The 14,694-nt window shown below is 46.4% G+C and overlaps 1 protein-coding gene across 1 annotated transcript in view; it reads left to right on the top strand.

The window, feature by feature from the left end:
• The window catches only part of LOC120914249 (neuronal cell adhesion molecule-like), a 507,806-nt gene extending 498,040 nt beyond the window's left edge, over positions 1-9,766 (top strand). Inside the window, exon 13 of the mRNA XM_040324873.1 lies at positions 9,635-9,766. Within this exon, the coding sequence (XP_040180807.1) occupies positions 9,635-9,687 (53 nt within the window). The 3' untranslated portion in view covers positions 9,688-9,766. The remainder of the gene's footprint in view (positions 1-9,634) is intronic.
• Positions 9,767-14,694: the final 4,928 nt, after the last annotated feature.

Below are 14,694 nucleotides of genomic sequence, written 5' to 3'. Positions count from 1 at the left end.
CCAACCTACCAGATTGAAATGTACTGACATGACAAACTAAAAAGTACTGGCTCAGCCAAATTTACACTTCCATTTCCAAAAGTTACAAAATTACAGTTTTCCAGTATTTAGGCTAAAAATAAGTACAATGTGCAATTAGACATGTGATTTAAGGTAGATATTAAGTAAAAAAACATATTCTTAAACTTTTTTCGATGTAGTAAGTAGGTAGACAGGACTCAGGAGGGCAATAAATTAGAATGGGCAGCACACAAACATGAAATTGACTCTCACAATGACACTGACAGTGTGCAGCAGCAAAGATCCCCAACACAACATGTCCCTTCCGGAGTGACAGTCTCTCTCCACACCAGGTGGTCCCTCCACTCCAAACACGATTGACAGTCTTGCTCCTGGCTTGCCTTGCTCCCGTCCCTCTGACCCGCAAACAAGGCTCCAGCCACTCCACTTGGCTCCCTTGCACCAATGACCTCACACAACACTTTTAGGCACCACCTCCACCAGTCCTGTCCCCTCCTGGCACTGACTGAACAGTAGAAGGCACTTAGATGGTCTCGGCCATCTCCGGACCAGAACTGAGCATGCGCAGCCATATTTTTTACTGGCAACCTTTTCCTCTTACTGGCAGTAAAACAGGAGCAAACAATTGCTTAGCAGGAGGGATTGCCCTGTCAGCACTGTCTGTGTTAATGGGTAATCGTGCAAATGCAAATTTCTGCATGAAAAAAATGTGCACTGTGTATGGCCTGCCTAACTGCTACATCTGCAAAAGAATTTGTTCTTTGGCAAAAACACACTTACTGGCCAGATCCCAGGTGAAAATAAGGAAAGAAAGCCTAAATGGGAAAACAATGCAGCTACCACATCTAAGGCCCCATTTACACTTGAATCGTGACAAAATGTGCCTTTAAAATCACACAAATCTAAATGCCCAAAAAGGAGCAGGAGCTTTTTTTGGGTGACAAACGCACAAAGGGCAGCCCTATACGTGACACACACAGAAGCACATGTATATCGCGCTTAAAAATCACTAGCGGAAATAGACATTGAAGGCCTTTTCTAGGAAGTAACAATCCTTTTTTTTTTTTTAATAAAATAGAACATTTGACTATAGAAATATGGGAGGTTCTTGCATATCTCGCTGTATAATAAAGTCAAGGTTCAACCCCTTAGCCTGCACCTTGCACCTGCCTGTGCTGCATTCTTGCCACTTTCTGGCCCCTTACCCTGATGTTCACACCTATAGTCCATTTAACATGGTTACCCGCGCTGGCAGCTTAATATAAAAAATAATTGCCAGCAAAATCAGGAAAAATACAACATGGGTACCCCCCCCCCCCCCCCCCCCATACATACCATGCCCTTTGAGTCTGGCTTTGATTTGAAGGGGAACCCCACTCCAAAATTTTTAAAAAAATGGCGTGGCCCCTGCCCCAAAAATCCATATTAGACCCTTGGGACGAGTCAGATCCCCATCCTCCTGAACTATACCAGGCCACATGCCCTCAACATGGTGGGGGGCTCTGCTCTCAATGTGCTTCAAAATGTGTCTGCAGAACGTGACATTTAAAGCCACTGGCCCGGATTCAAGAAGCAATTGCGCCTGTGTAACCATAGGTTACACAGCGCAATTGCTTACTTGCCCCGGCGTTATGAATGCTCCTGATTCAGGAACATCGTAACGCGGACTGCAGCCTAAAATCTGCGTGGCATAAGGCTCTTATGCCACGCATATCTTAGGCTGCATTCTTGCGATGGCCACTAGGGGGCGCTCCCATTGTGCTCAGTGTATAGTATGCAAATTGCATACTAACACCGATTCACAATGTTGCGCGAGCCCTGCGTACGCAATTTACGTTGTTTCCGTACGGCGTGTTGAGCGTAAGGCTGCCCCTTCTAATAGCAGGGGCAGCCAATGCTAAAGTATACCCGTCGTTCCCGCGCCGCGACGTTCGAATTTTACGTAATTTGCGTAAGTGATTAGTGAATGCCGCTGGGCGCCATTCACGTTCACTTTGAAGCAAATGACGTCCTTGCGATGTCATTTGCCGCAATGCACGTCGGGAAAGCTTCCAGACGGAGCATGCGCTCTACGCTCGGTGCGGGAGTGCGCCTAATTTAAATGATTCCCGCCCCCTACGGGATCATTTACAATAGGCGCGCCCTTACGCAGGGCAAGTTTACACAGCGCACACGCAATTTACGGACCTACTGCTCTTGAATCGCGGGTAGCCGCAGGAAATTTGCGGGGGCGCAGGGCAAAAACGCTGCCCTGCGCCTCCGTAACTAAGGGGCAAATCGACCTGAATCCAGGTCACTGTTACTATTTAAAATTGTTTACATGTTGCTTTGCTTTGCTTTCAAAAATGATACCCCATGTCACATTCTTGGTGCTTCAAAGCATCTCTGAAGCCTTCATGGAAGTTACATGTAGCTTTTGAAAGGTTTTTTTTTTTTTGTGGAGGTTTTTTGCAGGTATGAGATATCCCAGGAAGCACTGTGAAACCAAATAACAAATCTTTCCATCCAGATTTAAAGCTATTAGGCCCCGTACACACGACCGAACATGTCTGCTGAAACTGGTCCGCGGACCAGTTTCAGCAGACATGTTCGGTCGTGTGTAGGCCGAGCGGACAGGATTCCAGCATACATTTGCCCGCCGGGCCTTTTCCCAGCGGGCAAATATTTCCGGACTTGTTTTTAAAACAGCCCGCTGGAACTCCTGTCCCCACGGACATGTTCGGTCGTCTGTACAGACCTACCGTACATGTCCGAGCGGACCGCCATCCCTCGCATGCGACGAATGACTTCGACGCATGCGTGGAAGCATTGAACTGGCAGGGCCGCCCACGTCGCCGCATCATCGTCGCGGCGACGGCGCGGCCACGCCCCCGTATTGTTTACGCGCAGATTTCTGTATGATGGTGAGTACAGCCACCATACAGCAATCCCCGGGCAGACATTTACGGTGAAAACGGTCCGGCGGGACGGTTTCATGTACATGTATGCTCGTCTGTACGCGGCCTTAGAGCCACTGTTGTTCTTTTAATTTCAACATATGTGTACTGCTGAGGAAATATTGGAAATAAAATGCAGTATTAATATATTATATAAATGCCTATTCTGTCTGTGTATTCTGTCTCCCTTTTCACTGGATATATTGGTGGATAAAGCAATTAAATTATTTTAAATTAAATAATTAATTTAGATCACTGTCACGCTGATTAATTTGTCTTTCATGTTTCTTCCATACTTCCTGAGCCATGGATCTACTACGAAACATTTTGAATAAGAAATTGCAACTTATGTTGTAATGTTTTTTTGTAATGTTTTTTTTTTTGGGGTAGATGCCAAAGAGTTGAACCAATCATGTCATGCCTTCTGCGAGGTTTTCTTATGTACATGTTAATTCTTGTATATGCTAATGGTATGTATAATACATTGTAATATCGCCATCTAGTGGCTCTTTTACATACTTAGGGAAGATTCACAGAGATCGGCGTATCTCTGTTCGGCACGTAACATATCTCATTTACGTTACGCCGCCGCAAGTTTTTCAGGCAAGTGCTTTATTCACAAAGCACTTGCCTGTAAAGTTGCGGCGGCGTAGGCGTAAATTACCCGGCGGAATTCAAATTCCGGCGGTAGGGGGCGTGTTTCATTTAAATGAAGCGCGTCCTCGCGCCGAACGAACTGCGCATGCGCTGTCCCTAAAACATCCCAGTGTGCATTGCTCCAAATGACGTCGCAAGGACGTCATTGGTTTCGACGTGAACGTAAATGACGTTCAGCCCCATTCACGACGACTTACGCAAACTACGTACATTTTGAATTTTCGACGCGGGAACGACGGCCATACTTAACATTGGCTGCGCCTCATAGACCCCAGGGGCAACTTTACGCCAGGAAAAGCCTAACGTAAACGTCCGTAACTTTACTGCGTCGGCCGCGCGTACGTTCGGGAATTCTCATATCTAGCTAATTTGGATACTTGACGGGAAAATCAACGGAAGCACCACCTAGCGGGCAAAAAAAAATTGCATTTAAGATCCGACGGCGTAAGAGACTTACGCTGTCGAATCTAATGAATATCTATGCGTAACTGATTCTAAGATCAGTCGCATAGATACAACGGCGCTAGGCAGAGATACGACGGCGTATCTGGAGATGCGCCGTCGTATCTCTTTTGAGAATCTGGGCCTTAGTATTTGTGAAAAATTTACTGAAGGTAGATAGAGATTGTTGCTTAAAAGCCACTGTATCTTCCCATAATTTCTGTGGACTATACCATGAGGTCTGAGAGACAGCCCACAGTAGCCATCTTCCTTCTTCATCCATGCACCTTCTCCAGAGAACTCCACACCTATTCAGGTGCAATTCTAATGTCAGCCTAATATGGAAACATCGCCGGTATGGTCATATCCCTTTACCTAGTTAGACTGTGTGTTAGGACTGTATATTTGTATATTGTGTATACTAATTGTATGTTATTTCTTTTATTTGTAGTTTTACTCTTACTTCCCTGCAATAAAAGTTGAAAAAAGAACCTTGCGCTTGCCTCAATGAGTTGTTAAGAAGGAGAGTTAGCTGTCTGTCTAATTATACCTTAGCCACGTAAAGTGAGGGCAGAACAAATCAACAATTTCCCATATGTTTGCAGTTGGATGTCCGTGCTTGATTTTTCCAGCCATTACATCCACCAGCTGCTGAAGCCATGCAGTGTGGATACCACACTTTTTGTTGGATTTCTTATTGCTTTCATATAGATCATACATCATGAAAAGATAAACCAACTTAAAGTGTGTAGAACACCCAACAAATTTAGATCTGTGATAGGGATATTACACCACAGAAGCCCCAATGGATATAAGAAGCCGTCATAAGAGTCAGACTACCTTGTATATACCTATATCTTATGTATCCCCATGAATGTCTTTTTACAGGTACCCCTGTCATGAAAAAGTGTAGGGGCTGCCATTGTCAGCCTACTTCTGAAAATTTCTAAGTAACTGGATGACTTTTAAATAACACAAATACCAGCTCTATACCAAGCCTTTTTAACCAGGGTGCCTTCGGGTTTTTTTCATGGGTCCAAAATCCCTAACAATTGCCCAAAATTGTATACAAGCCAGCAGGTGGATGCAGCTTGCATTTAAGTTGCACAAAGCCGCAGGTTTTTATTGTGCCACCCAGCGTCCTCACAAACCAATGACATTGTCGATTAATAAGGAAGAATCGGGTGCCTGCACAGCTTCCTTGTTTGCCCTCCTCTGTGCCTCTCCATCAGCACTGTAGTCATGTTAGTGTAGCACCCTGATATTAGACAGGGTTGCTAATAAAAATTAGTTATTCTAGGCGGTAATTAGCCTGGCTAATTGGTAGTTGTATTCTTTGACTTTTTTGCCTTAAAGCGGAGTTCCGGCCACAATTTTAAATATAAAAAACTTTTAAATATAAATACCCTGTAATACACAAGCTTAATGTATTCTAGTAAAGTTAGTCTGTAAACTTATGTCCGTTTTGTTAGGTTGTTACAGCATTTAGACACTTTATAAAATAGAAATTGACTGGGGCCATCTTAAGTGAGGGCATCATGAAGCCAGACTGTATGACTTCCTGGATTTCAGCCTTGATCTCGCCACATGCTCAGTGCTGCACAGCATGTAATAGTTTCAGGTCAGGTTTCCATAGCAACGGAGGAACTTGCGCCCTTGTCTATGCAAAACTCTCCTCCCTCCAGGAACCAGTAAAATATACTAAATCATTTGTTATGTAGATATATCTGCACAGAAACAAGATTTATATATATATATATATATATATATATATATATATATATATATATGTACGTACGTACGTACGTACGTACGTACATACATACATATATGAGCACAGCAGGAGTACAGCCCCGGGAACTCAGCACAGTACAGGGATGGTGGGAACCCCTCATAATGAGCACAGAAGGAGTACAGCCCCGGGAACTCAGCACAGTACAGGGATGGTGGGAACCCCTCATAATGAGCACAGCAGGAGTACAGCCCCGGGAACTCAGCACAGTACAGGGATGGTGGGAACCCCTCATAATGAGCACAGCAGGAGTACAGCCCCGGGAACTCAGCACAGTACAGGGATAGTGGGAGCCCCTCATGAGCACAGCACAGGGATGGTGGGAACCCCTCATAATGAGCACAGCAGGAGTACAGCCCCGGGAACTCAGCCACAGTACAGGGATGGTGGGAACCCCTCATGAGCACAGTACAGGGATGGTGGGAAACCCCTCATGAGCACAGTAAAGGGATGGTGGAAACCCCTCATGAGCACAGCACAGGGATGGTGGGAAACCCCTCATAATGAGCACATAAGTACAGCCCCGGGAACTCAGCAGAGCACAGGGATGGTGGGAACCCCTCATAATGAGCACAGCAGGAGTACAGCCCCCGGGAACTCAGCACAGTACAGGGATGGTGAGAACCCCACATAATGAGCACAGCAGGAGTACAGACCCGGGAACTCAGCACAGTACAGGGATGGTGGGAACCCCTCATAGTGAGCACAGCAGGAGTACAGCCCCGGGAACTCAGCACAGTACAGGGATGGTGGGAATCCCTCATGAGCACAGCACAGGGATGGTGGAACCCCTCATAATGAGCACAGAAGGAGTACAGACCCGGGAACTCAGCACAGTACAGGGATGGTGGGAACCCCTCATAATGAGCACAGCAGGAGTACAGCCCCGGGAAACTCAGCACAGTACAGGGATGGTGGGAACCCCTCATGAGCACAGTACAGGGATGGTGGAAACCCCTCATGAGCACAGTACAGGGATGGTGGGAACCCCTCATAATGAGCACATAAGTACAGCCCCGGGAACTCAGCAGAGCACAGGGATGGTGGGAAACCCCTCATAATGAGCACAGCAGGAGTACAGCCCCGGGAACTCAGCACAGTACAGGATGGTGGGAACCCCTCATGAGCACAGTACAGGGATGGTGGAAACCCCCTCATGAGCACAGTACAGGGATGGTGGGAACCCCTCATAATGAGCACATAAGTACAGCCCCGGGAACTCAGCAGAGCACAGGGATGGTGGGAACCCCTCATAATGAGCACAGCAGGAGTACAGCCCCGGGAACTCAGCACAGTACAGGGATAGTGGGAGCCCCTCATGAGCACAGCACAGGAATGGTGGGAACCTCTCATAATGAGCACAGCAGGGTAAAGCCCCGGGAACTCAGCACAGTACAGGGATGGTGGGAACCCCTCATGAGCACAGTACAGGGATGGTGGGAACCCCTCAATGAGCACAGTACAGGGATGGTAGGGAACCCCTCATGAGCACAGGGATGGTGGGAACCTCTCATGAGCACAGCAGGAGTACAGCCCCGGTACTCAGCACAGCACAGGGATGGTGGGAACCCCTCATGAGCACCGTACAGGGATGGTGGGAACCCCTCATGAGCACAGTACAGGGATGGTGGGAACCCCTCATAATGAGCACAGAAGTACAGCCCCGGGAACTCAGCAGAGCACAGGGATGGTGGGAACCCCTATAATGAGCACAGCAGGAGTACAGCCCCGGGAACTCAGCACAGTACGGTATGGTGGGAACCCCTCATGAGGACAGTACAGGATGGTGGAACCCCTCATGAGGACAGTACAGGGATGGTGGGAACCCCTCATGAGCACAGCACAGGGATGGTGGGAACCCCTCATGAGCACAGCACAGGGATGGTGGGAACCTCTCATGAGCACAGCAGGAGTACAGCCCCGGGTACTCAGCACAGCACAGGGATGGTGGGAACCCTCATGAGCACAGTACAGGGATGGTGGGAACCCCTCATAATGAGCACAGAAGTACAGCCTCGGGAACTCAGCAGAGCACAGGGATGGTGGGAACCCCTCATAATGAGCACAGCAGGAGTACAGCCCCGGGAACTCAGCACAGTACAGGGATGGTGGGAACCCCTCATGAGCACAGCCAGGGATGGTGGGAACCCCTCATGAGCACAGAAGGAGTACAGCCCGGGAACTCAGCCAGCATCTCTTTGAATCAGGGGTGGGGGAAAGGGTACTGCATGTGCTAGTAGGCATTTTTGGAGGAGGGAGGACATGTGCTGGGGAGGGTGGGGGCAGTTTTCCTAAAACGCCCCCTAGCACATACCCTCTCCCCCCACATAGATCACTGCAGAATTCATTTATATCAGCTCCCCCACGCAAGTGTCATCTATAGTGTGTGTTTAATAATGTCTGTGTACTTGTACACAGACCTTTAGATGAGCGGCACAGCAGCATCCCACCTTCTCCCTGGCTCCTCCTCCTGTCTGTGTACTCAGAAGGTGTCTGATCGGAGGAGGCGTGGTAGGGGCGGGGTCATCGGCATACACAGTGTATGCCGATGACCCCGCCCCTACCACGCCTCCTCGATCTAACACCTTCTGTGTCATTGCAGTGAGAGAGGCAGCTGACGGGAAGCGATGTCGGCTGCAGAAGAGTGGGCTAAGATCGCGTGGGACAGCAAACAACCCCGCACAAACTGCGGGGGGGGGTTTGTGCCCACAGTAGCCCGCCCCTCCTAGGCAAGTGCACCACCCCCGTGAAGCAGGACATAAAATAGAGCGGTGGGCGGGGCTTTAACCATCTCTCCGCCTACGCCCCGCCCACCCGCTCGCTCGAGATTTCTCTCAATTGCGGCGGAAGTACCGCGATACTTTAAGGAAATAGCAGGGCTGGGGATGACACGGCGAGGCTCCTCTGCCGCCGCGGCGGGAGAAATAAACGAAAAAGAATAGCACAGTGAGTATTTAAAAAAAATTAAAAAAAACATGCCAAATATATTTAAGGGGGCAGTATTACATCATATAATACAAACTTGAAAAATAGGTGGAAACTCCGCTTTAAGCCTGAATCTGGTGCATTTCTCTCTTCTGTCAATAGGTGGCACTGCTGCATTTGGCATTAGAATGACAAGACCACAGTGAGTTGCGGTTGTGAATAGACATAATTTCTCAGCCAATCATGTTTGTGGCTATTTTTTAAAGCAAATAAGTCAGGTGATCAGTGTTCTTTTAGCCCCAGGGCTAAGGCCTGGGGGGCTGTATGTTGAAGCAGCAGCTGAAGGTTAGGCCTAAGCCTGAGGCTTAGCCACTTGTGTACAGGCTCAGCCCGAAAAGTGGGGCTGATCGTTGCAGAGGTTCAGCCAGATGGTGAACTGACTGACCGGCGCAATTGTCAGTTAAAGCGACACAGTGTCGTTATCGCCAAAAATTATATGGTCATTAAGGGGGTAAGTCCTTCCGAGCTAAAGTGGTTAAAGGGTGGCTCTTGCCGGAAAAAGGTTGAGAAAAACTGCTCTATACTTATTCTGGGCAGTGACGTAGACACCAAAGCATCAGCATGACACCAGGAACCTAGCATTTCATAAATGGAGAAGATCAGCAATGACAGCCATCATCAATCTGTAATGCTAGTTTCTTCACAAGCATATAGACCATTTTTTTAAATCACATGAAAAATATTGCTCAGACCTGTAATGTTTTTAGCAATTGAGACAGCTAATTCTTACTGCATAAAGAAAAATATTACTTTAATCTCTTCCTCTTTTGCTAAATATATGTCACTCTATATCATTTTACAGCTTTAGACGTTAGTCATAAAGGATTCGCTACAGAGGGCTGTTTATTGGGCTGATAAGTGCTATTGTACTGCTGCTGCTTATCCTTCTCATCCTGTGCTTCATCAAACGCAGCAAAGGGGGCAAGTACTCAGGTGAGACCTAACCTGTCCTTTCAGCTACTTTCAAACTGCTTCTCTGCCACTCTTCTTAAAATTGTACAATCCTTTCTTCAAAAAACAAGCAAAAAACTTTTATGTCAGTAGATATCATGATAAATAAATATAATTTATAACAAATGTAAAAAAGAAGCTGGCAAATGGACATGAATTACTTTTGAATGAATCCCTGGCTGCTACTGCATAGACCATCCCTAAGGGTGCTTTCACACTGGGACGCTTTTTCAGGTGTTTTTGCGCTAAAAATAGTGCCTGAAAAGCACCTCTCAAGCCTCCCCAGTGTAAAAGACCAAGGGGCAGATCCACGTACAGCGGCGCATTTATCCGCCGGGCGTAGCGTATCTAAGATACACTACGCTGCCGTTACTTACTTTTTTTTTCAAATCCACAAAGAATCCGCGCCGTAAGTTACGGCGGCGTAGTGTATCTTTGGCGGCGTAATGGCGCGGCATTCAAATCTCTGTGATGGGGGCGTGTTTTATGTAAATACGTTGTGACCCGACGTAAACAACGTTTTTTTTTAACTGCTCATGCGCCGTCCGTGGGGGTATCCCAGTGCGCATGCTCGAAATTAACCCGAAAAAGCCAATGCTCACGCGGTGACGTCATTCTGCGCAAATCCCTATTCGCGAACGACTTACGCAAACAACGTAAAAAATTCAAATGCGAGGCGGGAACGACGGCCATACTTAACATTGAGTACGCCTCATAACAGTAGCTTTAACTATACGCCGGAAAAAGCCGAATGCAAACGACGTAAAAAAATGCGACAGCCGGACGTACGTTCGTGGATCGCCGTAACTAGCTAATTTGCATACTCGATGCGGAATTCGACGGAAACGCCACCTAGCGGCCGCCGAAAAATTGCATCTTGGATCAGACGGCGTACTAAGACGTACGCCTGTCGGATCGATCCGAGAGACCGGTCGTATCTTGTTTTGTAGATACAAAACAAAGATACGACGCGCAAAATTTGAAATTACGCGGCGTATCAAGAGATACGCCGGCGTAATTCTTTTGTGGATCTGCCCCCAAGTGTTTTTAGAGGCGATGCGGGAGCCGTGTATACACGGCTCCCAAAACGCCCCTGCCCATTAACAACACGGGTGCTTTTTAACTTTTTCTTCGGCCGCTAGTGGCCTAAAAGCAAACACTACAACAGTGATAAAGCGCTGCTAAAACTAGTGGCGCTTTACCGCTAACGCTGACACCACCCCCAGTGTGAAAGTACCCTAAATGAACTTCACTAAATGGCACAAATAGACATTCTAAAAACTATTTGAAATGATGTTCATTGATGACTGTCTGTGTAATGGTTTCTGTTATATATACTGAGCCACAGAGATCAGGACACAGAAAATTAAAGTGTTTCCAACTGGGCAGGTTTTGCTTCTTTCTTTTCAGCTACTTTGCAAGAGAATGAAAAACCCTGTAATGTATTAATGTGCTTTAACTAAAGAAGAATGTTGCATACAGTTACAGTTGTAGAAAAACAATATGTCATGAACATTCACACAAACCAGTAACTAGCCTTTCCTAGCAAATGTTTCCAATATGTACGCAGTAAGAGAACAATAAAATCACGTAAAACAGAAGTATGGGTTTGTTTATTTTTTTTACGATGCTGCATCTGTCCCCCACTGGCTCTAACACTAAGAACCGAGTGAACACACACTGCCGATCGCTCGGTTCTCACAGCTCCCTGAGCAGAAAGCTAGAGCTCTCTGCTTTGCCCCCCTGAGCCAGGTGCCGGCCCAGGCATGTGGGCGGATTCCTGATTTCATTGTCACGATCTTGCCTGAGCCTGGGCCCTCTCTGTGACATCAACCGGCAGCAGGCTTCAACCAGCTATCTGCTGAAAACGGGTCATGAAGTACAGCCAAACAAGCCCCCCGGTTCGGTTCGCAGAAGAACATGTGAACAGGCACAAAATTTGTTCAAACATGCGAACACCGTTAGAGATAATGGGACACGAATGTGAAAAATCAAAAGTGCTAATTTTAAAGGTTAATATGCAAGTTAGGCCCCGTACACACGTCCGAGGAACTCGACGTGCCAAACACATCGAGTTCCTCGTCGAGTTCAGTGTTAAAGCCGCCGAGGATTCAACAACAATCAAATAGAGAACATGTTCTCTATTTGGCCCGACGAGTTCCTCGTCGGCTTCCTCGCTGAAAAGTGTACACACGACGGAGTTTCTCGGCAGAATCCAGCTCCGATCGAGTTTCTGGCTGAATTCTGCCGAGAAACTCGGTCGTGTGTACGGGGCCTGATTGTCATAAAAAGTGTTTGGGGACCTGGGTCCTGCCCCAGGTGACATGTATCAATGCAAGACAAGGTTTTAAAAATGTCAGTTTTTTTGGGAGCAGTGATTTTAATAATGCTTAAAGTGAAATAATAATTAAATTTCTAAAGGGAAAAAAAGTCATTTAAAACTACTCACGGTTATAATGAATTATTGGGACCCGGCAAAACAGATAAAAGTAATTGAAAAAACGGCAAAATAAACAATAATTGTGTGGGGATCCCCCCAAATTCCATACCAGGCCCTTCAGGTCTGGTATGGATTTTAAGGGGAACCCCACACCAAAATTGAAAAAAAAATGGCGTGGGGGTTCCCCCCAAAAATCCATAGCAGGGGGGGTGGGGTCACCCGTGCCTGTCACTGGATAACCCTGCTGCATTTCCCCTTGAGTCAGAGGGGGGCGGGGTCACCCCACACACGTGATGGGTGGCCCAGCCCTTGGCTATTTAAGAGCTGTCACTGCGGGTGTAGTATCGTTCGGCATTTTAAGATCATGTTGGATCAAGTAGATCGTGTCAGTGTTTTTTAATTCTCCGTATCCTCCGCTCGAGAATGGGTTACATCGCTGAATTTCAATTTTTTGTAATAAAGGACTTGTCCCAAGCTGTTCTACTGTGTTTTTTTGACACTTTTATTGTGAAATGGTAGGGGTACAATGTACCCTGTTACCAATTCACATGGGGGTCCTCTTTGTTAAAGGGGGCTTCCAGATTCCAATAAGCCCCCCACCTGCAGACCCCCACAACCACCGGGCAAGGGTTGTGGGGATGAGGCCCCTTGTCCCTATCAACATGGGGACAAGGTGCTTTGGGGGGTCTTAGACCGCCAAAGAATTTTTACCCATGTTTAGGGCATGTGGCCTGGTATGGTTCAGTGGGGTGCTCTCTCGTCCCCCCTCTTTCCTGCGGCCTGCCAGGATAAGGGTCTGGTATGGATTTTGAGGATGACGCCTACGCCATTTTTTTTTTATTTGGCGCAGGGTTCCCCTAATATCTATACCAGACCTGAAGGGCCAGGTATGGAATTTGGGGGGACCCCCATGCAATTTTTTTTAATTCTGGTTCGGGGGTCTGGTAATGGACCTGGTAATGGACTGGGGGGAACCATGCCCTTTTTTTCAATGACTTTTATCTGTATTGCCGGGACCCGACAATTCATTATAGCCGCTAGTAGTTTTAAATAAAAAAAATTATTTTAGAAATGTCATTTTGTGCAGGGACTGTTCTAAACACGGGAAAAATGTGCCACTTACAGGCATACTATAGACACCCCCCAGGTACGAAATTTAAAGGAATATTTCACTTTTATTGTTTCACCTTCAGCATTATTAAAATCACTGCTCCCAAAAAAATGGACGTTTTAAAAACTTTTTTTGCATTGATACATGTCCCCTGGGGCAGGACCCAGGTCCCCAAACACTTTTTATGACAATACAATGCATATAAGCCTTAAAATTAGCACTTTTGATTTCTCCCATAGACTTTTAATGGGTATCCGTGGTTTTCGAATTTGGTGCGAACACCCCAAATTGTTCGCTATTCGGCAAACAGTGAACACCCGATGTTCGACTCAAACTCACGTTTGACTCGAACATCAGGCTCATCCCTAGTTGTCACCTTCTCACCAAGCTTTTTGCTGATTGTTTTGTAGCCAATTCCAGCCCTGTTCAGGCCTACCATCTTGTCCCAACGTCCTTCGACAGCTCTTTGGTCTTGCCCATGATGGTGAGGTTTTAATGGAAGAAAGGGATTCTGTGGGACAGGTTTCTTTTATACACATAACAAGTTGTCGTTAGGAGCACCTTCTTAAACTGACAGGACTTATCTGTGTACCACATGTGCACATACTGTAGCCAGTCTGTGAGAGCCAGAATCATTGTTGGTTGGTAGGGGATCAAATACTATACTTATTTTCTTTCACTGAACTGCAGCTCATGATATATTTGTATTAATTTCAGGGACCGCTTGTTAAAGGGGTTGTAAAGGAAAACATTTTTTTTTCATAATAAGCATCCTTTACCTGCAGACATTCCTCTTTTCACTTCCTCATTGTTCGTTTTTGCGCAGAAGTTGCTCTATTTCTTCTCTGTTCTGTTTACTTCCTGCTTGTCTGATTGTTACTCACCACCGTGAAAGGGAGGCTTTACTGTGGTGGTCAGTGATGTGCTCGCCCCCTCCTGGAAACTACATTTGTGCGGCAGACGCTCTCTACGTGTTTAGACTTCAAGGAGGTGTGAATTACTAGGCGTGCCGCAATTCATACTGGAAATGTAGTTCTTACATGAACGAGCACCGCACACCAGGAAGTGAATGAGAGAACAGAAACTAGAACGCCGGAGGTGATATAGATGAAGGAATTTAATAGGTATTTTCTTGTTTTTTAACAGAATCATTACACTATTCTGTCTGTCTACCTTGCAGACATTAATTTTAGGCAAAACATTTTTTTCCTTTACAACTCCTTTAAACCATATGATATGCTTATACGTGCTCCAATTAAAAAACTGCAAACATCATAAGTGAATATCGCAATGAATTACAAATAAAGTGACAAAATGCAGTAAAAGTGCAAAAAAAGTCTTTAGTGCTTGATGCTTAATC

The sequence above is a fragment of the Rana temporaria genome, chromosome 9 (assembly GCF_905171775.1).
Source record: "Rana temporaria chromosome 9, aRanTem1.1, whole genome shotgun sequence".
In the NCBI taxonomy this organism is placed as follows: domain Eukaryota; kingdom Metazoa; phylum Chordata; class Amphibia; order Anura; family Ranidae; genus Rana; species Rana temporaria.
This window is presented reverse-complemented; position numbering and strand designations above follow the sequence as displayed.